Source organism: Oncorhynchus masou, chromosome 14 (genome assembly GCF_036934945.1).
Source record: "Oncorhynchus masou masou isolate Uvic2021 chromosome 14, UVic_Omas_1.1, whole genome shotgun sequence".
Lineage (NCBI taxonomy): Eukaryota > Metazoa > Chordata > Actinopteri > Salmoniformes > Salmonidae > Oncorhynchus > Oncorhynchus masou.
The window spans coordinates 5,062,594-5,083,968 of record NC_088225.1 but is presented as its reverse complement, the minus strand read 5'-3'; the positions used below and the strand labels follow the sequence as shown (position 1 = coordinate 5,083,968).

The window sequence follows — 21,375 nt, the reverse complement described above, 5'->3', positions numbered from 1 at the left end:
TGTATTATATTTATTTTAGATACCTAAAAGGGATCCTTAAATTCTACATCAGATAGCTAAATTATCCTTGGTATGACCATCTTAAAACAATTCCACATGTTAGCTGAGTAGAGGAACATCCCAAGGCTTTCCAGAGGGGCAGGTGCAAAGTCTTATTTTTCTTCTAAAGGATTTGGTTGGCGGAGCGCATCCAATTTTTATGGGCATAAACCACCACCTACTGTACTGGTGTGTGAGGCCATTCACGGCCCACCTACATTACAATTTTTGATACAGTAATACAAAATTGGGAAAAAGGAAAATCACACTGACAACTATTAGCCCTCTCTCTCTCAAAAAAACCCCAACAACACTACCCCATTCCACTTTTTAACCCTGTCTAATCCTGCTCCTGTCCAACGGTCGGGGAGAACAGACCACTCAACACCACCTGTAAAACCACATTCCTTCATCTCATGCCCTCCTGCACACTTCTCACATCTTGGAATCTCCCCTCCTACATACTGCTGCAACGTACCCATATGCTTGACACCTAAAACAGTGTAGTATTTTCAGGAATAAAATCTCTCACGGGATACTTTACACTTCCTAACCTTGACCTTGTCGGGCAAAGACTCTACTCAGCAGGACAGACAATGTCTTCTCCATCCCCCCCTCGTCTGCGTCGCACCAAACGGCGGGTGTCACAGACACCGCGAATCTTCCATTTCAACTGATCCTCCTCAACACAATGCCATCCCTGTTATCACTCCTTTCAACTCCACCCTGCTCCAGAGAGCGAAGCAAGTCACATTTCGTGTCCCTAACTGCATGATCCGGAGCACCCGCTCCCTCTGGACTGAAGAAACACAATAAATCATCACTATTCCACTCAGTTACTTTCAACAGTCCCCAACCTCTTCTCCATCCAACCTGACACCACATATGGATTAGCCAAAAATGCAAGGATCGATTCCCCTCCACAAATCTCCGTCCCACTGGGCCAGAATCATCCTCGGCGATCCTCACAACACCCATAAACTCGCCAGGTTCCACCTCTGAGCTACTATAGGACGTATCCCTCTTTTTGCACTTGGCGCCAACCTCCCTCACCACACCGCTGCCCTCTACACTCAGCTTCTTCTCGGTGGTCATCACTGCACCTGCCACCACAATGAATTCACCCTCACCTTCCTACTCTAGCTCTTCTAAAAGTTCTGTACAAATCTCAATTCATTACTCCCTCTAAACATAATCCCCTTTTTCCCTTATCCGACATCTTCTCCTTCGACAGATCTTCCAGAAGGTGTGTGCAATCCCTCACTCCATATGTATTCATACGCTGCACTTTTTTCCTTGCCCGCCATCATCTTTCATCCTACCTCCATTCATCCCCACGCGGGGATCTCACCAGCAGCCACGTTCTCGATCATAATGCTAAATGTAGGGCTATGGCGCGCTCAACTGGTGTAACAGAGTACTCACAGGCAATGCTGATTTACGGACTATAGTGGGATATCTCGTTGACAATGTAGTCTTTGCTTCAACTTCTCTGGACATTCCTTCCGGTGCGTCAATTCAACATGGCAGCGCCCGTTACTGTGGGAGGGATCGTGGAGCAAAACATCACTGAAACAGAACAAATATTACCAGACTCCACATCTGGAGAACTGAAAAGACCTCAGTTCGGAACCCGTTTCCTGACAGACCCACGTCAAGTTTTTCAACACAACGCATGGTTCGTATTTGAGCATGCATACTACTGGTGGTAGTAAACACATGAATAGCCCTTGATCATGACTCTCAGTTCCATTACATTACACGAGTCATTGGATGAAGTTGTCTTTTGTACATGTGTATTTTGTTTAGAGCCCGACGGCTTGGTCTGAACATAAACATGCATCGCTTGCGGTACGGCTTTGGAAGCACAAAGACCTTACATTTCATATAAGCGAGAAATCAGAACAAGGTTAAATTGATACACAGCTTTTTATATAGGGCTAGGGTTCCCACACGGCCATATTTCCATGTTAAAGGGCCTGTTTGGCAAAACAGATTAACTATCTACGTCTTCTATCACCTTTTTGTACATTTGCTTTTCAACAGAACATGTAAGGTCCTTTGACTGTAAGGAGTAACTTTAGGCTTCATTAGTCTATTATTGGGCAAACATATGGACAGAACAGAACTAGGCATGGGGTAGCATGTCTTCCTCTTGGTTTCTAGTGGTGTTGGTGTCCCATTCACTTTCAGGGACAATGTGGAGTGGACAGAGGAGCAAGAAGCAGCTGCCAAGAAGAAGGTCCAGGAAAACAGTCAGCCGCTCCCTCAAGAGAAGCAAGGTTGGTTCTGAACCAGAATCTGGGCTTACAGGAGATGTCCCCCTTTAAGCCGAGAAGCATCCATTCACCAGCTTTTCAAGCTTAATAATGTCAAAATACATGTGGAACTTACCAAAGACAGGAGTTTCACTGAGCAACTATCATCATTGCTGCCATCCCAGACTGTATGTGCTTCCAAAAAAGGTCTAAATAAAATTGACATGCATCTGAAAAAACACTACCTCATTACTGCCATCAGAGATCTGTAAATAATGTCACGACTGACTGATCCACAAATGACATAAGTAACGACCCATTATTATTTGAAGATCAGTCAGTCAGTCACAATTTACCCATGATACATTGCAGTTTTAATGCTCTCAAACATGGCCAATGCCTTTTCTGGAAATAATCTAAATCTACCTCTTCTGCACCTTCTGCACCTTCTGATTTTGGCGAGAGTGAAACCTCTCGCTTCGCCTCTTCCTCTCTGATGCCCCATTCCCTTTCCTGCTGCTGGATCAGCCAATCTGTGCGTGGCATCAGAGAGGAAGAGGCGAAGCGAGAGGTTTCACTCTCGCCAAAATCAGTCCAAATATAAGCCCAATATGTTTCTATGGGCTTATTTTGGACCGAAGCTTGTCTACTGTTTTCCCGGCTGTGGGACAACAACTCCCATTGTTGGGGCGGAGACATGAGCATCATATACACATCTCTGGTGGCAGTAATGAGGTGGATTTGGCACATGAGCACTTGCTCAAAAACAAGGTTATTTCCATATAAGGTGTTTTTTCAGTTGTTTGTCACTTTTTATTTAGACCATTTCTGGGTAGGGCAGTAATGACGATAGCTGCTCAGTGAAACTCCTTTCTTTGGTAAGTACCAAATGTATATTGACATTAGAAGGGATACTTTGGGATTTTGGCAATGACATCTCCTTATCTACTTCCCCAGAGTCAAATGAACTAATGAATACCATTTTTATGTCTCTGCGTCCATTGTGAATAAAGTTAGAGATTTTTGCGAGCCAATGCTAACTAGCGTAAGCACCATGACTGGAAGTCTATGGTATCTAGCATGCTAGCGGTTACCAAATAATTCTAGTCATTGCGCAAAAGCTAGTTATCAACTTCCTTCAAACTGCACTCAGAGACATAAAAATGGTATCCAAAAGAGTGCATCTGACTCTGGGAAAGTAGATCCTGAGGTATCCCTTTAAGCTTAAAAAGCTGCTGAATGGCTGCTTAAAGGAGAATGTCTCGTGTAAGCCCAAATTTTAGTTCAGGTTGGTTCATTGCACCCCGTTAATCCTTGAGCGCAGGTGAGTGGTGTTGAGGGGTGGGTGTTTCATAATTGTGGGAACAGTTTCACCAACTGAGAGTATGGTATCAATTATTTCAGCGCTAGATGCTGATAAGTGATAAAACAAACAACCATACATAGGCCTGCTAGATGCATACTTTCGAATATATAGTGTATGTGGACACCCCTTCAAATCAGTGGATTCGGCTATTTCAGCCACATCCGTTGCTGATAGGTGTATAAAATCGAGCACACAGCCATGCAATCTCCATAGACAAACATTGGCAGTAGAATGGCCATACTGAAGAGCTCAGTGACTTTCAATGTGGCACCTTTCCAACAAGTCAGTTTGTCAAATTCCTGCCCTGCTAGAGCTGCCCTGGTCAACGGTAAGTGCTTTTATTGTGAAGTGGAAATGTCTAGGAGCAACAACAGCTCAGCCGCAAAGTGATAGACCACACAAGCTCACAGAACTGGACCGCTGAGTACGGAAGTGTTGTCCGGGTTAGAGGAGAGTTTGGCCGGTCGGGATGTCCTTGTCCCATCGTGCTCATGCGGCTCCTTGTGGCGGGCCAGGTGCATGCATGCTGACTTCGGTCACCAGCTCTACGGTGTTTCCTCCGACACATTGGTGTGGCTAGCTTCCGGGTTAATCGAGCAGTGTGTCAAGAAGCAGTGCGGCTTGGCGGGGTCGTGATTCGGGGAGGACGCACAGCTTTTGACCTTCGCCTCTCCCGAGTCCGTACGGGAGTTGCAACGATGGGACAAGACTGACTACCAATTGGATATCACAAAATTGGGGAGAAAAAATAAATATATAACCTCTCTTCGGTTGCAACACTCACTACCGAGTTCCAAACTGCCTCTGGAAGCAACTTCGGCACAATAACTGTTTGTCAGGAGCTCCATGAAATGGGTTTCCATGGCCTAGCAACCGCACAGATCATTGTGTAATGTCAAGCGTTGGCTGGAGTGGTGGAAAGCTGCCTGTCATTGGACTCTGGAGCAGTGGAAACGCATTCGCTGGAGTGAAGAATCATGCTTTACCATCTGGCAGTCCGACGGACTAATCTGGGTTTGGCGGATGCCAGGAGAATGCTACCTTCCCGAAAGCATAGTGCCAACTGTAAAGTTTGGTGGAAGAGGAATAATGGTCTGGAGCTGTTTCTCATGGTTCAGGCTAGGCACCTTAATTCTAGTGAAGGAAAATCATAAATGCTACAGCATATAATTACATTCTAGATGATTCTGTGCTTCCAACTTTGTGGCAACAGTTTGGGGAAGGCCCTTTCCTGTTTCAGCATGACAATGCCCCATGCACAAAGTGAGGTCTATACAGAAATGGTTTGTCAAGATCGGTGTGGAAGAACTTGACTGGCCTGCACAGAGTCCTGACCTCAACCCTATCGAACACCTGTGGGATGAATTGGAATGCTGACTGCGAGCCAGGCCTAATCGCCGACCTCACTATTGCTCTTGTGGCTGAATGGAAGCAAGTCCACGCAGCAATGTTCCAACATCTAGTGGAAAGCCTCCCCAGAAGAGTGGAGGCTGTTATAGCAGCAAAGATGGGAACCAACTCCATATTAATGCCGATGGTTTTGGAACGAGATGTTCAACGAGGAGGTGTCCACATACTTTTTGTCATGTAGTGTTAGTACCAGAACAAGATATAGTATATGTAGTAGTCAATTTGCATCTCTTCCACTCATTTCAACAGAGGACTTTGACTGCCGGGCGAACGAGTACTGGAATGAATTCTACACCATCCATGAGAATCGCTTCTTCAAAGACCGCCACTGGCTCTTCACAGAGTTCCCTGAGCTGGCCCCACAGTGTCGCCTCAACCGGGACTCCTGTATTGGGGACGATAGAGCTGAGGACAGTGAACCACATGGTCTCGAACAGAGCCAGGGCCAAAGCAGTGAAGTCACCCCTCTGGCCCATGTAGATGGTGACTACCCTGGATCCAGTGCCATGTATCGCATACTTGAGGTGAGGAATATTGTATCATAGTATGACTGCAGTATATGTTAGCTTGAGTGCCAGTCTGTGTTATGCCAACTCATTGTCACTCATTGTAATGTCAGACATGTTTGCCGTGAGAATGAGCAATAGAGTTGGCAAGAGCACAAACAGATATGGGTCCAGCTAAGTATATGTGGCACTCAAGCATAAAGTAGGCTAACCTATGTCCTTGTTTGATTCAATAGGTTGGCTGTGGTGTTGGAAACACTGTCTTTCCCATTCTGAAGACCAACAAGTGAGTGGTGGTTGGGACCACGTGTATTGAGCAGTCCCATTATGCAGTATGCAGCCTGATCAGTTTGACGTTTTATACTAGCTACTACCCTCTCTGTATGCACATGCTGTATATATCTGCTATTCAGATCTCAATATGTATTAGATGCAACCCTGTTCGCACCTCCATGTTTCATGACCCTGTCTTCTTTGTGTGGGACAGTGACCCTGGACTCTTTGTCTACTGCTGTGATTTCTCCAGCACCGCTGTAGAGCTGGTCAAGGTGAGATGGAGAAATGCTTGATAGACGGTGTCATTATTTGGCTGATAAATGGATTCATTCATCTTGTCCCTTTCACCACCAGGCTAATTCAGAGTATGACCCCGGGCGCTGCTATGCCTTTGTTCATGACCTGGGTGATGAGGGCGCTATTTACCCGGTCCCAGACGCCAGCCTGGATGTTATAGTGCTCATCTTCGTGCTCTCAGCCCTGCATCCGGACAAGTAAGATGCCCCTGTTTGACGTGTGTGTTTGAGTGTGGCAACAAGCAAGTGTGGGTGCGTGTGTGTGATAGGGAAAATTTAAGTGCAATTAAATCCCCCAAAAAATTCTCTGTCAGGATGCAGGCCTCCATCAGCAGACTGGCTCGGCTGCTGAAGCCTGGAGGAGTGCTGCTGCTCAGGGACTATGGGCGCTATGACATGGCACAGCTACGCTTCAAGAAAGGTTGGTTACCATAGGCACTCATGCGTGGTACTGTGTGGAATCGAATCAGATTATATTGGTCACGTACACATATTTAGCAGATGTTATTGCTGGTGTAGCGTAATGCTTGTGTGTATCGAAATGCTTGTAAATTGTGATGAGCAATATGTGCATGTTTTGGGGAAAATATTGAATTATTGAATGTTCCTTTTTCAGGAAGGTGCTTGTCAGATAACTTTTATGTCCGGGGTGATGGAACACGAGTCTATTTCTTCACTCAAGGTAATAAATATATCCAATCAAAAGGCTAGTATGTACTGCTTTTTAACAGTGGTAATTTGCAGGTCCGTTTATTTTTAATTTTTAAAGTATATATTTTTATCTAAGCACCTGGGTGAACCCAGAGCTGTGCAGACAAATGGCTGAGGGAACCCAATAGCAAAACATGACTAATGCTTTACACACACATCACCCCTCAATCCATCTCTATAGTGTCCATCATTACAATGGTCTCATGGAGGTATCCCAATTCTATCCCTCCCTCCCAGGGGCTGCAGTCCCACATCTACCTCAGACACTAGACCCTTTCTGTTTTTTTGTGTGTGTGTATAATATCTCCGTGACATCTCTCTCCAGATGAGCTACATGACTACTTCAGTGAAGCGGGTCTGGAGAAGGTCCAGAACATGGTGGACCGGCGGCTGCAGGTGAACAGAGGCAAGCAGCTGACCATGTACCGTGTCTGGATCCAATGCAAGTACCGCAAGCCTCATACCCAACCACCAGAGACACAGGAGTGAGCCAGGAACAGCAGAGAGAACACTGTGTGGCTTATCATTGAACTAGTGTCCGAGGTAGATGTGGGACTGCAACCCCTGGGAGGGATGGATAGAGTTGGAGATGGATTGAGGGGTGATGTGTGTGCAATGCATTAGACATGTTTTGCTATTGGGTTCCCTCAGCCATTTGTCTTCACAGCCCTGGCTCAGAAACGGCATATAGAAAAGAATGATGAGCTAATGAAACCTAAAAAAAAGGTCTGGAAACCCAATGTTCTAATGTTTATATTCAACAGACTGTTTGCCATTTTTCATTGTTTTAGATTAATTGTGATGTATGAGTTAAAAACAATTTTTTACATGAACACTTTCAAGATGATTAAAAAAACTATGTGTAAACCCATCATTGTCACATGATTCCTTTCAGATAATTGCCTTCACATTTCAAAAGATGATTGCGTTTCTGTCTCCCTGAAAAGTTATGGCCAGTTTTAGATTGCATGTAGCTAGTTTGTAAATCAATTTCAATTGGTCTACAGTCAGTTTTGGGGGAAGGCGTGGTTGGGGTGAAGGTGGAAAGCCAAATTTGAACAATATCACGAGAATAAAGGAGATTTACCGATTATTGTTTATATTACCAGAAAAGAAAAGAGACCGAACCAATCCAGATTAAACTGAAATGATCGGAATAACACAATTTCCGTAACAGATTGTTTGCTAGGGCGAGGAAGGTGAAGCCAGACACCAACTTTGTTCTGATTGAGTACAGAATTAGACCGAACATATCAGATCGGAGGACAACATTATAACACAAAATAGCCACATTGTTGGAGCATATTTGCAATGAAAAGGGCAAGTGATGGCCATTGTTCGGGATAAAATACCCCGAAAGAGGCATGGTACGGCCCTTGATGAAAGGAATGTGAACCTGGGGATACCGGTGTAGGGAGTGCGGAAAGGGTGGTTCGGGATACCCCGGGACTTCTAGGCGGAGAAGGGAACTATCCGTCGTTATTGGGGGGCCAAGCAGACGCTCGTCTCCTAACGGGTAACAAATCAACACCGAAGAACGGGGATTTGGATGAGGCCTCGTTTGACAGTGTCGAGGTAGGGAGACAAGAATCGTGGACATATAAAGATTGGACCCGTGGAAAATATAATTACAACAGGTAACCTCGGTCGAGTTGTATTGATGTTTTATTTCTCTTATAACTTTGGGTTGGGACCTAATATTCCTGAAAAAACAGCAGTTTTCATGTAGCTTACGCTAGCTAGCTAACCTTACATGTTAGTCGGACATTTGCCATATCGCTATCCATCACCCTTAGACTAGTAACGTTAGTTATCTATTCCCCTTTTTAAATTGACAATTTTGAAAGTAGTTATAATTTGGAAATATAAAATGCTATTTTTTTAGTTACCTATCAGACATTTGCCAACGAAGTGACCAACTTGCTAGTTAATAGTTAGCTACACCAGGTGGCTAACGTCGGACGTTAGTTGGCTACTGTAGTTAACTAGCTAGCCAACAAGCGTTTAGCAACAAAAACATGTTTGGAATGCCATTACCAACAAAGCAGCCATTCCCATAGACTAGCCAAGGGGGGAACCTGAATTATTGACACATGTCAACTAATGTAATGAACACATGATCATGAGTCATGGCAATGTCTATCTATCATGTTACTCTCATTGTTAGTATTTTGTCATCTGCAAGTGGATGATGGCAAGCTGCCTGTACTCTTTGATCAGCTAGCTAGTTAGTTATCTATCTAGTTGATTTGATATACTATTAACAAGTTGGTTGGTCGCTGGCCTGACCCTTCTTGCCAAAACTGTCAGCTAACTAGCTAGGCAACGAAGCTATGTGGCAAAATGACTCCATCACATTCACTAATCTTATCACGATACTGTAATCACAGTTTTGAAACCATATTTGCTGAAATGTCCCTTGTCAGCACAGGAGTATGCTCAGCTCTTGCCTGTTTAGTCTTTGCTTCATCTCTTGTTGTTGATCAAGTTCTGCGTTGGAATCAGTGGTGGTGACTTGATAAAAAAAAAAAACACAGGTGTGTCTGAGGTTATCCGTGAGTCAGTTTCCACGAATTTATAGTTGCATGCATCAACACATTCATCTATAGGCAACCCTGAACTGGTTGTGTCACTAAATCCTCAAGCTGTTGTCAGAGGATTTCCAGCCCCCTGTATTCTTACTCTGTATGACGTTCGTCTGTGCTATGGAAAGTAAACAGATCTGATATCAAATTGTGAGTTTCTTGCTCATTGTCCCTGCAGCCATGATGGAAGAACTGCACAGCCTGGACCCACGACGCCAGGAGCTGCTGGAGGCTCGCTTCACTGGGGTCGGCGTGGCTAAGGTCTGTGTTACTACACTATATCATTGGAGATGAGAGAGGCCTATATAGGGTCTTGCTCCTTCCCGCTCCACCCTTTCTACTAATGTAGGACTGACAACAGGATCTCAGTAGTGAACTTTTATTTCAGGACCATATCTGTCTGTCTTTGTCTCTCTCTCACCCCTTCTCTTTGTTTCTCTCTTTCTTTGTTTGATTCTCTATTTCTGGTTGAGCTTGGTCAGGGACAGGAGAGCCCCCTCCGTCTCTCTCTCTCTTGAGAATTTAGAGCTGTGTGTCTGTGTTTGTTGGCTGGTGTGGTATGGTATCCTCTCCTACTGGCTCATGATGTGGCGGCTGCATATGCAAGTGCGGAGGGCTGCCAAGCAGAAAACGGGCAGGAGGGGGAAGTGGGGAAGGGCAGGAATGCCTGTCACTCTCATACGCGTAGAAACCCTGACCAGATGTTATGGCAGTAGCGCTCTGGATTTTGATTAGAGGTCCTGCCTGGTGGTGCTGAGGTAGACTCCATCTTAGAGAGCTGCCTTTGTGGGAAGTGATTCGGAGCCCAGAGAGTGAATGAGAGCCAGGACTGGGCTCTATGCCAGCCGTAGGCAGAACTGAGCCCAGAGCATGGTGCTGTCGCAGAGAAAATGGCGGCTCCCGCTAAAGCGTCACGCCACGGCCAAACCCGTCTGACCAGGTTCTGTCTGACAGAGTTGCAGTGTGTGGAAAGACGGGGGGAGAGAGAGAAAGGAAGTATTAGCCTAGAGAGAGATGAGACATATAGCCTGCTCTGGTGTTGTAGGTCTGAATGCCCCGGGATGTGGTGGGGGCAGCTCAACTTGTGTCTCTCGACCTTGAACAGCCCTGTAGCTCTGCTCCCTATCAGTCATCCTGAGCTGCCTTATAAGCGTTGTGGGCGCCGCTTAAATCGGTCCAGAATTGGCAGCAGAGAGAAATGTGCTGTTTTTCAGCTAATTTCCTGCAATTCTATCAATTTTTCCATGGAGCTGAAAGAATTCTGCAGTGTGAAAGCAAATTCCTTGCAATTCTAAGCATTTCTGTGTTCTTATGCTTAAACATTAGAACATAACCTATGGGGACCCCAATCGGGGCCCCTTGGCATGTACCCTGCATGCCACGTCAGTAATCCAGCCATTCCAAAAATAGTATTAAATAAGTCGTTTAGCTGGTTTTTATTTTGGGGATTTCTAGTTCTCAAAGATTATATAACAATATATAGGTCCATTTATATTTTATACATTCTGTCCATCCTTAAAATGTATTTCATTTTCGCAGCTCTACTGCTAAGTGAATACAAGGGAAACACTGAAAGCCCTCCAATACCCTATCTGAGTAGTAGGATTTTAAAATTGTTTGAACAAGGCTGGAGAGAATGAGGATGAAATAATGAAAGGCGAGAGTGTGAGGGAAAAAAAGATTGAGAGACCTACTCCCACCTGCATTAGTTATGTCTGATGTTCAGCAATTTCAGGTTCAATTTAGTTAGAGGGAGCAGCATTATGTGTCCAGAATGACTAAGTATATTTCTCTGATATGGCAGAGTCTGGTGAATTCAAAAGTGAGTCATTTGAGTGACAGGCATCACCTAGGCAACAGACATTTAGAATTGATAGGGTAGGTACACAGTGTGGAGACGAATGGTGATGATATTAGCTCAACCCTATTCCTCTCCGACTCTCTTCTGCTCTCTCTTTCTCTCAAAAACAATCACTCACCTTATCTGTTCACCAGAGAGTAGACATGGGGAGAAACAGTCAGTCATCCCTCCCTTCCACACCCCTGGTTTAACTGTGAATTAAGTCTAGTCCCTCCCAGCCCTTGGCATATCCTTCCACTCTTTGTCTGACGTGTAATTGTGTGGGTTTGTTTGTTTTTGAACAGGGTTCAGGCCACAATGAGTCGTCCAATCAGAGCCTGTGCAGCGTGGGCTCTCTCAGTGACAAAGAGCTGGAGGTCAGTGGCGCCATAAATCTTTTCACTTTTGTTATATGATATTTTATGCATCTTCCACTGTCTTAAAGTACAATGTGTTTCTCCTACTCGTTTTCCAGACCCCAGAGAAAAAGCCCAACGACCAGAGAACGAGGAAGAGGAAAGCAGAGCCGTACGATGGCAGCCAAGGTGAGATGTCGGTCTCCCTTCCTTCGTGATCTCTCTTTCACCTCAGTCGTGCCTTGCCGGCGGCCATTTTGTCAGAATATATCAATGGTCCACAGATTTTCAGCCTTTTTTTTCTCTTCTCCAGGGAAAGGAGGAGGAAGAGGACAGAAAATTAGTGATTATTTTGAGGTGAGTGTGCAAGACGCACTTTTTGGCAAGACTCCTCCATAGCTTTGAATTCCTTCGCTCTTCTTCTGACTTTTCCATTAAATCTGTCAGTTTGCGGGTGGTAGCGGTCCTGGTACTAGTCCTGCCAGGAGTCTTCCTCCAGTTGTCCGCTCCTCCCCACTACATCACTCCCTTTCCAACCCCCCAGGCACGGTGAGCATGCTCCCTCACTTCTCCTTTCTTTTTCCGCCTCCCTTTTCACCGTGCCCCCCCCCCCCCCCCAATTCCTAACGAACCCATCATGTCCTTCAAACTGACCTGAATGCAGAGCATAATGTTGCTGTGGTCCATGACATGATATTAGAGGAATGTGTGGATGTCTTTGTATCCCAGATGCAGCAGGGCAGCCCGTCCTCTATGGGTTCAGCCAACACAGAGCACTCATCCTGTTCCCTAAAGCCTGTCTCCCTCTACATGAACCACAAAGCCACACAGGTAGCTGTTACCTTACACCATCTGTACACACACACACACACACACACACACAGAGCACTGGTAATGTCTGTAATAACTCCTGTATTATGACACGTCTCCTTGTCTCTAATGACTGTTCGACTTCGTCTCTCTTTCTCGTCCTCTGGTTCTCCTCCTGCAGTCTGACCTGACGGTAGAGAAGCTAACTGCTATGGAGAACAACAAGAACTCGGACCTGGAGAAGAAGGAGGGGAGGATAGATGACTTACTGCGGGTGGGATCACTTCTGCCATCTACACACCCTTGTTTTCCCATTCTGTCTTCTAATGGAATAGCATGTTGTGGGCCTCGTCAGGAGACAGCATGATGCTCCAGACATGGAAACGGATCTCTTCAGAAACTACTAACTGACATTTTAAAACAACTTTGTTTCATTTAAAAGGACTATTAATTAATGGGATTTTGACCCGTTCTGTTTCAGGCAAACTGTGACCTTCGAAGGCAGTTGGATGAGCAGCAGAGGATGCTGGAGCGGTACAAAGAACGCTTGAACAAATGCGTGACCATGAGCAAGAAGCTGCTGATTGAGAAAGTGAGTTCTCCCTCTGTCCCTACAACAGGCTTGGGAGTCTAGAATACCATCACCCATGCCTATTTTCTTGACCAAGGACTAGCTTTCCCCATCTATAACGTGTGCGTCTCTTCTCTTCCCCCCCCCCCCCCCCCCAGTCGAAGCAGGAGAAGATGGCATGTCGCGACAAGAGCATGCAGGACCGTCTTCGTCTGGGTCACTTCACCACTGTCCGACATGGTGCCTCATTCACAGAACAGTGGACCGACGGATATGCCTTTCAGAACCTTATCAGGTAAGGGTCACTCAAAAGCCTCTCTCACTCTACATCTCATGCTCCTCTCTACCCTCCTCTGTTGTTTTTAATCTTTCTCTCATACCAGCACGGACCCTCCCCGTCACCTGTCTGTCTGTGTCTCGTCTCTAGGCAACAGGAGAGGATCAACTCCCAGCGAGAGGACATAGAGAGACAGAGGAAGGCCCTGGCCAAGAGGAAACCGCCTTCAATGGCCCAAACCCCGCCCCTTAGCCTGGAGCAGAACAAACGCAAGAGCAAGGCCAACGGAGCCGAGAGCGACGCGTACGTTACCCCGCCTCTTCCCCTCTCTGTATAAATGCATACATTTTCCCAGGTTTGCTTCTGTTTGTGATGGTGAGTTTCTTCTTCTTACAGGTTATCACAGGCCGAGTATCACGAGCAAGAGGAGATTTTCAAACTCAGACTGGGCCATCTCAAGAAGGTGGTGTGCTGTTTACCTGCAATGTTTCTATAGTTTGTGTACTGTTAATCTGTTGGTTCCTGTAAAAGTTGCTAATAAGCTTGCCATGTATTGCAGGAAGAGGCAGAGATCCAGGCCGAGTTGGAGAGGTTGGAGCGAGTACGGAACCTGCACATCCGCGAGCTCAAGAGGATCCACAACGAGGATAACTCCACGTACGTGCTCTCTACCAGTGTTCTCTTATTTGTGTTCTCTCTGTTTGACTTTTAATCAAAATATGTCTGATTTCCGCACCAGGTTCAAAGACCACCCTACGCTAAACGACCGGTACCTACTGCTCTACTTACTAGGCCGAGGTGGCTTCAGTGAAGTTTACAAGGTGAGGGCACTCATTGGAACTGACCTTTTTGTCATCATGGTCAAAATGCATAGTTGTATACCCATTGAACTAAGTACAGCGACTACATGGTCTAAAGGATTTCTCATAATGATGAACTTTTGATGTTCACCTGAATCCATTTTTTCAAAGTCTGTGCCAAGGTTTCATATTGGTGCCAGGTTTCGCTCGGAAATGATAAAGAATAATGGATGTGATCGAAAGATTTATTTGTACTTGATGTCACGTCTCTCACGTTTTGAAGGCTTTTGACCTAACGGAGCAGAGATACGTCGCAGTCAAAATCCACCAGTTGAACAAGAACTGGAGGGACGAGAAGAAAGAGAACTACCACAAGTGAGTTCCCTTTTTCTTATCATTGACGGACACTTTTTTTTCTCAGAGTGATACGGGTAACAAAAGCACTTTGGTTTTAACATTGGAGTTTTTAACGTGGTCTCTGTTTCAGACACGCATGTCGAGAGTATAGAATCCACAAGGAGCTGGACCACCCACGGATAGTCAAACTCTACGACTACTTTTCACTCGACACAGACTCGTAAGTCGCCCCCCCCCAAAACAGCAGCAGAACATATCCAACACATCTTTGGAATATAACTTGAGATTTGGGGGGGGGGGGGTGTTATTTTTTTCCTTTCAACTCTGTATCCTACTGTTTTGAAACAGTACCTCACAGTTGGTTCCCTTGTCTCTCGTTGTGGAACAGGCTCTGTACGGTTTTAAACTAAGACAGTACCACACAGCCGATTGCTCCTTCATTGTTCTAGGTTCTGTGCGTTTCTAGCGCTTAACAGTACCACATCCTCTCTCTCTCTCGTTATGTCCCAGGGTCTGTACGGTTCGAGATTAAAACACTACCTCACCGTGGGTTCCTCTGCCTCGTTGTCTTCCAGGTTCTGTACGGTTCTAGAGTACTGTGAAGGGAACGACCTGGACTTCTACCTGAAGCAGCACAAGCTGATGTCGGAGAAGGAGGGCCGCTCCATCATCATGCAGATGGTCAACGCCCTCAAGTACCTCAACGAGATCCGCCCACCCATCATCCACTACGACCTTAAACCTGGTGGGTACACACAGCAACGGATCGCATGGACACTAGCATGGCAGCAGTTACACTGCAATATTAGTACCAGGTCAACACTGATGCCATCACTTAGAGTACCAGTCAAAAGTTTGTACACACCTACTCATTCCAGGGTTTTTCTTTATTTGTACTATTTTCTACATTGTAGAATAATAGTGACGACATCAAAACAATGAAATAACATGTTGTAACCAAAAAAGTGTTAAGCAAATTCTTCAAAGTAGCCAGCCTTTGCCTCGATGACAGCTTTGCACTTTCCTGGCATTCTCTCAACCAGCTTAATCTGGAATGCTTTTCCAACAGTCTTGAAGGAGTTCCCACATATGCTGAGCACTTGTTGGCTGCTTTTCCTTCACTCTGCAGTCCAACTTATCCCAAACCATCTCAATTGGGTTGAGGTCGGGTGATTGTGGAGGTCAGGTCATCTGATGCAGCACTCCATCACTCTCCTTATTGGTCAAATAGCCATTACAGCCTCTAGGTGTATTGGGTCATTGTCCTGTTGAAAAACAGATGCTAGTACCACTAAGTGCAAACCAGAAGGGATGGTGTATCGCTGCATAAGGCTGTGTGCCTTGAATTATAAATAAATCACAGACAGTGTCACCAGCAAAAAAAAAACATCACACCTCCTACTCCATGCTTCATGGTGGGAACAACACATGCGGAGATCATCCATCCACCTACTCTGCGTCTCACCAAGACAACGCGGTCAGAACCAAAGATCTCAAATTTGGCGTCATCAGACCAAAAGGACAGATTTCCACCAGTCTAATGTCCATTGCACATGTTTATTGTCCCAAGAAAGTTTCTTCTTATCGATGTCCTTTAGTAGTGGTTTCTTTGCAGCAATTTGACCACGAAGGCCTGATTCACGCAGTCTCCTGTCAACAGTTGATGTTGAGATGTGTCTGTAGCAGAGGTAACTCTGGTTCTTCCTTTCCTGTGGTGGTCCTCACGAGAGCCTCACGAGAGCCAGTTTCATCATAGCGCTTGATGGTTTTTGTTCTTGAAATGTTCTTGAAATGTTCCGGATTGACTGACCTTCATGTAATGATGGACTGTTGTTTCTCTTTGCTTATTTGAGCTGTTTTTGCCATAAAATGGACTTGGTTTTTTACCAAATAGAGCTATCTGTTGTATACCACCTCTACCTTGTCACAACACAACTGATTGGCTCAAACGCATTAAGAAGGAAAGAAATTCCACAAATTACCTTTTTAATAAGGCACACCTGTTAATTGAAATGCATTCCAGGTGACTACCTCATGAAGCTGGTTGAGAGAATGCCAAGAGTGTGCCCAGCGGTCATCAAGGCAAAGGGTGGCTAATTTGAAGAATCTCAAATATAAAATGTGTTTTTGATTTTGTTTTTTGGTTAATACATTATTCCATATGTGTTCTTTCATAGTTGTGATGTCTTCACTATTATTCTACAGTGTAGAAAATAGTCAAAGACATCACATCCATACATCTTGAACATTCTATCGTTGCCCGACATCAAACTTGTCATTGTTGTTATGATATGCAGCCTGGTGGTCCAAATAGCATAACTGGTGTATTTTAACACTGATTAACCCATCCGTTAATTCGATAGATGTTAATCTAGCAAGCCAGACAACTAAAAGCAACTTTAGAAACAATGTTTTGTTTCTAGCGTGTTAGAAGGTAGGCAGTTCAAATAATGAGCATAGCTGACATTTTTTTAGAGAAAGGGGGATACCTAGTTAGTTGTACAACTGAATTGCATTCAACTGAAATGTGTCTTCCGCATTTAACCCAACCCCTCTGAATCAGAGAGGTCTTCGGCATTTTGGGAACTGTGGGTTAACTGCCTTGCTCAGGGGCAGAACGACAGGTTTTTACCTTGTCAGCTCAGGGATTCAATCCAGCAACCTTTCGGTTACTGGCCCAACGCTCTAACCACTAGGCTACCTTTTTTAGTACATTTTTATTAATTATTACAGGAAAGTAAACTCCCAACAAGGTAAAGGCAAGCTAATTACAGAAAATAGCTTACTGTTGCGAGTGTGACGTATTAAATGCAGGGCACTCTACTGGATATATTTTTTAGCTTGTCTCGTTGCTGTCGCACTCAGGTAACCATGACAACACTTTTTAAAAATCGGTCTGCGACAGGGAAACTGTCTCTAGACATTCCACCGGAGTATAAATGAAATGTTGTTTGGCCCAGCGAAACTTGTCATGTTTGAATTGTCTACAGACACGTCATTAGACCAATTTATAAACCAGCCTTGACCACACATTACTGAGGAATGTTCATTATGACCTTTTTTTTGTCTTGATCTCTGACTTGTCTTTTCCTCAGGCAACATCCTCCTGGTGAATGGCACAGCCTGTGGGGAGATTAAGATCACCGACTTCGGCCTGTCCAAGATCATGGACGACGACAGCTACAACTCAGTGGACGGGATGGAGCTGACCTCACAGGGTGCAGGGACCTACTGGTGAGGCTTCGCACAAACTACAACAATAGAATGACTATCTTGTTTTGGATGATTTGTTATTGTGGAAAGTGTTTCTCTAATAAATTATCTTCCCTTGTAGGTACCTTCCCCCAGAATGCTTTGTGGTGGGTAAAGAGCCTCCTAAAATCTCCAACAAGGTGGACGTGTGGTCAGTGGGAGTCATCTTCTACCAGGCTCTGTATGGACGCAAGGTAATGCAAGCACGCACACGCTACTAACTACTCTCGGAATTGTATTCATACTCTTTATATTCCATTTGAAGAGATGAGGATGTTTTGTGTTGCTAACTTTAGCCATTTTTCTTTCTTTGTCTTCCCCTCCAGCCCTTTGGCCATAACCAGTCTCAACAGGACATCCTGCAGGAGAACACCATACTGAAGGCAACAGAGGTGCAGTTTCCCCCCAAACCAGTAGTCACCCCAGAAGCTAAGGTACTGCTTGTTTTTTCTGTCTGTCCTTCTCTCACCTTTGTCATTTGTTAGTCCATTCCTTAAAATTTTCCTCACCTGGTGTTGTTTCTCCAGCCCTCTTTCACTTTACACATTTATCCCTTTCTGCTCTGTACACAAACTCTGTCACAACGTCTCTAAATGTCCCCTCCTTATCTCTCCAGGCCTTTATAAGGCGCTGTCTGGTCTACCGGAAGGAAGACCGTATCGATGTGCATCAGCTAGCCAGTGACCCCTTCCTCATGCCTCACATCCGCAAGTCTGTGGCCACGTCCGGGGCCTCTGGCACGGCTATACCTTCCACCTCCAGCTCCTCCAACAGCAGCGCCTCAAACTGAGCCCTCACTATCTATCTCACTACGAACTGACTGACCTGAGTGGAAGGTGGAGGTGGGGGTGGCTGCCTGATTCAGCCCCCTCACCACTTACCATCCTGCTATGTCCTGCCATGGGCTCAGCACCCCAGGGAAACCTCTGGGGTACAGTCAGGGGGAGCGCGAGTAATCATGGGTGAGGTGGAGGGGTGGGGTAATCTGTGTTCCAACTGCAACTTGGAGCCCTCCATCTCCCATGTTCACCCACCCAGCTTCCCTGTCTCCCTCCCCTGAGGGGCGGTGTTGTTCTGGGGGTCAAAGCCCTAGGGTCCCCCCACAGTGAGGAGGGGGGCATGGCACTGAGCTGATGAGAAATGGGACTGTTTTCCATCTCATACACACCATGCCTCGGAGTTGTCCCAGATGCTCTGGGTTCTCCTTTGATAAATGCTTTGGTTGTCATCTAACCCCCTCCCCTGATTGACAGTACCAGTCTAGCCTGCCTTTAGACTGGACCTGTACAAGACCTATGGAGTTCATTAATTTAAGCCACTCTCCAGGGTCCAGGTAGTTTTTGAAGGGAGGCATACCCCCCCTCCGTGTGTTTTAAATCCTGTGACCAAAGCTTAAAACTTCCAGATGGTGGCACTGTTCCACTGCAGTTTTTTATATTGGTTCTAGTTGTGTCACATGATATATGACGTGGAAAACGAATGAATGGTCCCTTTTTTAAGAATTGTTACTTTTACATTTTCCCAATTCGAAAAAAAAAAAAGCAATTGGTGGTTTTTAAATTTGTTTTATTTTGTTTTTTGCCCTGTTCTCTTTTTAGTAATTGCCCCTTCATGAAAACACATATTTATTTAGGTCTGTTTTATTGAATTTTTTGCCAATAAAATGCAAGGGACTGGTTTACTCATTGTACTGTACTGTTGGGAGGAGATTGGGCCTTAGCAGAGAATTGCATAACCCATTAAATACTATTGGTTAAACTGTGCGATCTGAGTGTATGTGGGGGGGGTTGGTTCTGGTTGGGTTGTTTACTCTCAGAAGGCTCGGCAAGCTAATTTCTCTACATCAACAACACAAAAGCACACTTGTGTAATATTTATTATCTGTAACCTGGAATTTCCAGGGGGAAAAGGAAACCGGGAAGACCCAGGAACAGCTGGAGAAGGTCTATCGACGAACTAAAATAATCAAGAATATCTTTCAAAGGGAGGCAGGGAGTCCAGCGATGAAGAGCTTTGGGCCAGTAACCGAAAGGTCGCTGGTTCGAATCCCAGAGCTGACTACAGTCGAAGTCGGAAGTTTACATACACCTTGGCCAAATACATTTAAACTCAGTTTTTCACAATTCCTGACATTTAATCCTAGTAGTAATTCCCTGTATTATGTCAGTTAGGATAACCACTTTATTTTAAGAATGTGAGATGTCAGAATAATAGTAGAGAGAGTGATTTATTTCAGCTTTTATTTCTTTCATCACATTCCCAGTGGGTCAGAAGTTTACATGCACTCAATTATTATTTGGTAGCATTGACCTTTTAAATTGAAATGTTTTACCCAAGTTAAACAGGTAGCCTTCCACAAGCTTCCCATAGTAAGTTGGGTGAATTTTGGCCCATTCCTCCTGACAGAGCTGGTGTAACGGAGTCAGGTTTGTAGGCCTCCTTGCTTGCACACGCTTTTTCAGTTCTGCCCACACATTTTCTATAGGATTGAGGTCTGGGCTTTGTGATGGCCACTCCGATACCTTGACTTTGTTGTCCTTAACCATTTTTCCACAACATTGGAAGTATGCTTGGGGTCATTGTCCATTTGGAAGACACATTTGCGACCAAGCTTTAACTTCCTGACTGTTGTCTTGATGTTGCTTCAATATATCCTTGTAGTTTTCCTCATGATGCCAGCTATTTTGTAAAGGGCACCCACAATCTGATGCTGCCACCCCCATGCTTCACGGCTGGGATGGTGTTCTTCAGCTTGCAAACGTCTTCCTTTTTCCTCCAAACATAATGGTCATTATGGCCAAACAGTTCTATTTTTGTTTCATTAGACCAGAGGACATTTCTCCAAACAGTATGATCTTTGTCCCCATGTGCAGTTGCAAACCATAGTCTGACTTTTTGTGGAGGTTTTGGAGCAGTGGCTTCTTCCTTGCTGAGCGGCCTTTCAGGTTATGTCGATATAGGACTCTTTTTACTGTGGACATAGATACTTTTGTACCTGTTTCCTCCAGCATCTTCACAAGGTAAAGGACGTTCATGTCGTTCTGGGATTGATTTGCAATTTTCGCACCAAAGTATGTTCATCTCTAGGAGACTGAGCGGTATGACGGCTGCGTGGTCACATGGTGTTTATGCTTGCGCACTATTGTTTGTACAGATGAACGTGGCACCTTCAGGCGTTTGGAAATTGCTCCCAAGGATGAACCACACTTGTGGAGGTCTACAATTTTCTTTCTGAGGTCTTGGCTGATTTCTTTTGATTTTCCCATGATGTCAAGCAACAAGGCACTGAGTTTGAAGGTAGGCCTTGAAATACATCCACAGGTACCCCTCCAATTGAGTCAAATGATGTCAATTAGCCTATCAGAAGCTTCTAAAGCCATGACATTTTCTAGAATTTTCCAAGCTATTTAAAGACACAAATTAGTGTATGTAAACTTCTGACCCACTGGAATTGTGATACAGTGAATTATAAGTGAAATCATCTGTAAATAATTGTTGGAAAAATTACCTGTGTCATGCACAAAATAGATGTCCTAACCGACTTGCCAAAACTATAGTCTGTTAACAAGAAATTTGTGGAGTGGTTGAAAAATGAGTTTTAATGACTCCAACCTAAGTGTATGTAAACTTCTTACTTCAACTGTAAGTGAGATCTGTCGACGTGC

The 21,375-nt window shown here is 44.9% G+C and overlaps 2 protein-coding genes across 3 annotated transcripts; both read left to right on the top strand.

Moving 5' to 3' along the window:
* The first annotated feature begins 1,543 nt into the window (after nt 1-1,543).
* LOC135554011 (tRNA N(3)-methylcytidine methyltransferase METTL2-like) lies at nt 1,544-7,731 on the top strand. The gene is made up of 9 exons (XM_064986006.1): nt 1,544-1,717; nt 2,233-2,321; nt 5,323-5,597; nt 5,816-5,865; nt 6,067-6,127; nt 6,210-6,349; nt 6,466-6,572; nt 6,768-6,833; nt 7,188-7,731. The coding sequence occupies exons 1-9, from the start codon at nt 1,563-1,565 to the stop codon at nt 7,349-7,351; spliced, it is 1,107 nt and encodes a 368-aa protein (XP_064842078.1). The 5' UTR covers nt 1,544-1,562; the 3' UTR covers nt 7,352-7,731.
* A 121-nt stretch (nt 7,732-7,852) lies between these two features.
* Nucleotides 7,853-19,473, top strand: LOC135554010 (serine/threonine-protein kinase tousled-like 2). 2 transcript variants are annotated; one of them, XM_064986003.1, is made up of 21 exons: nt 7,853-8,499; nt 9,626-9,708; nt 11,593-11,664; nt 11,763-11,832; nt 11,957-12,000; nt 12,091-12,192; nt 12,373-12,474; nt 12,635-12,727; nt 12,935-13,045; nt 13,183-13,319; nt 13,452-13,604; nt 13,698-13,764; nt 13,861-13,958; nt 14,041-14,122; nt 14,385-14,476; nt 14,589-14,678; nt 15,034-15,203; nt 17,554-17,692; nt 17,793-17,904; nt 18,037-18,144; nt 18,327-19,473. In XM_064986003.1, exons 2-21 carry the CDS (start codon nt 9,628-9,630, stop codon nt 18,498-18,500), a joined length of 2,097 nt encoding a protein of 698 aa, XP_064842075.1. In that variant the 5' UTR covers nt 7,853-8,499; nt 9,626-9,627; the 3' UTR covers nt 18,501-19,473. The 2 variants fall into 2 exon arrangements, with proteins under 2 accessions (XP_064842075.1, XP_064842077.1); XM_064986005.1 differs by lacking the exon at nt 12,091-12,192 and having other exon boundaries at nt 7,854-8,499.
* The last annotated feature ends 1,902 nt before the right edge of the window (nt 19,474-21,375 follow it).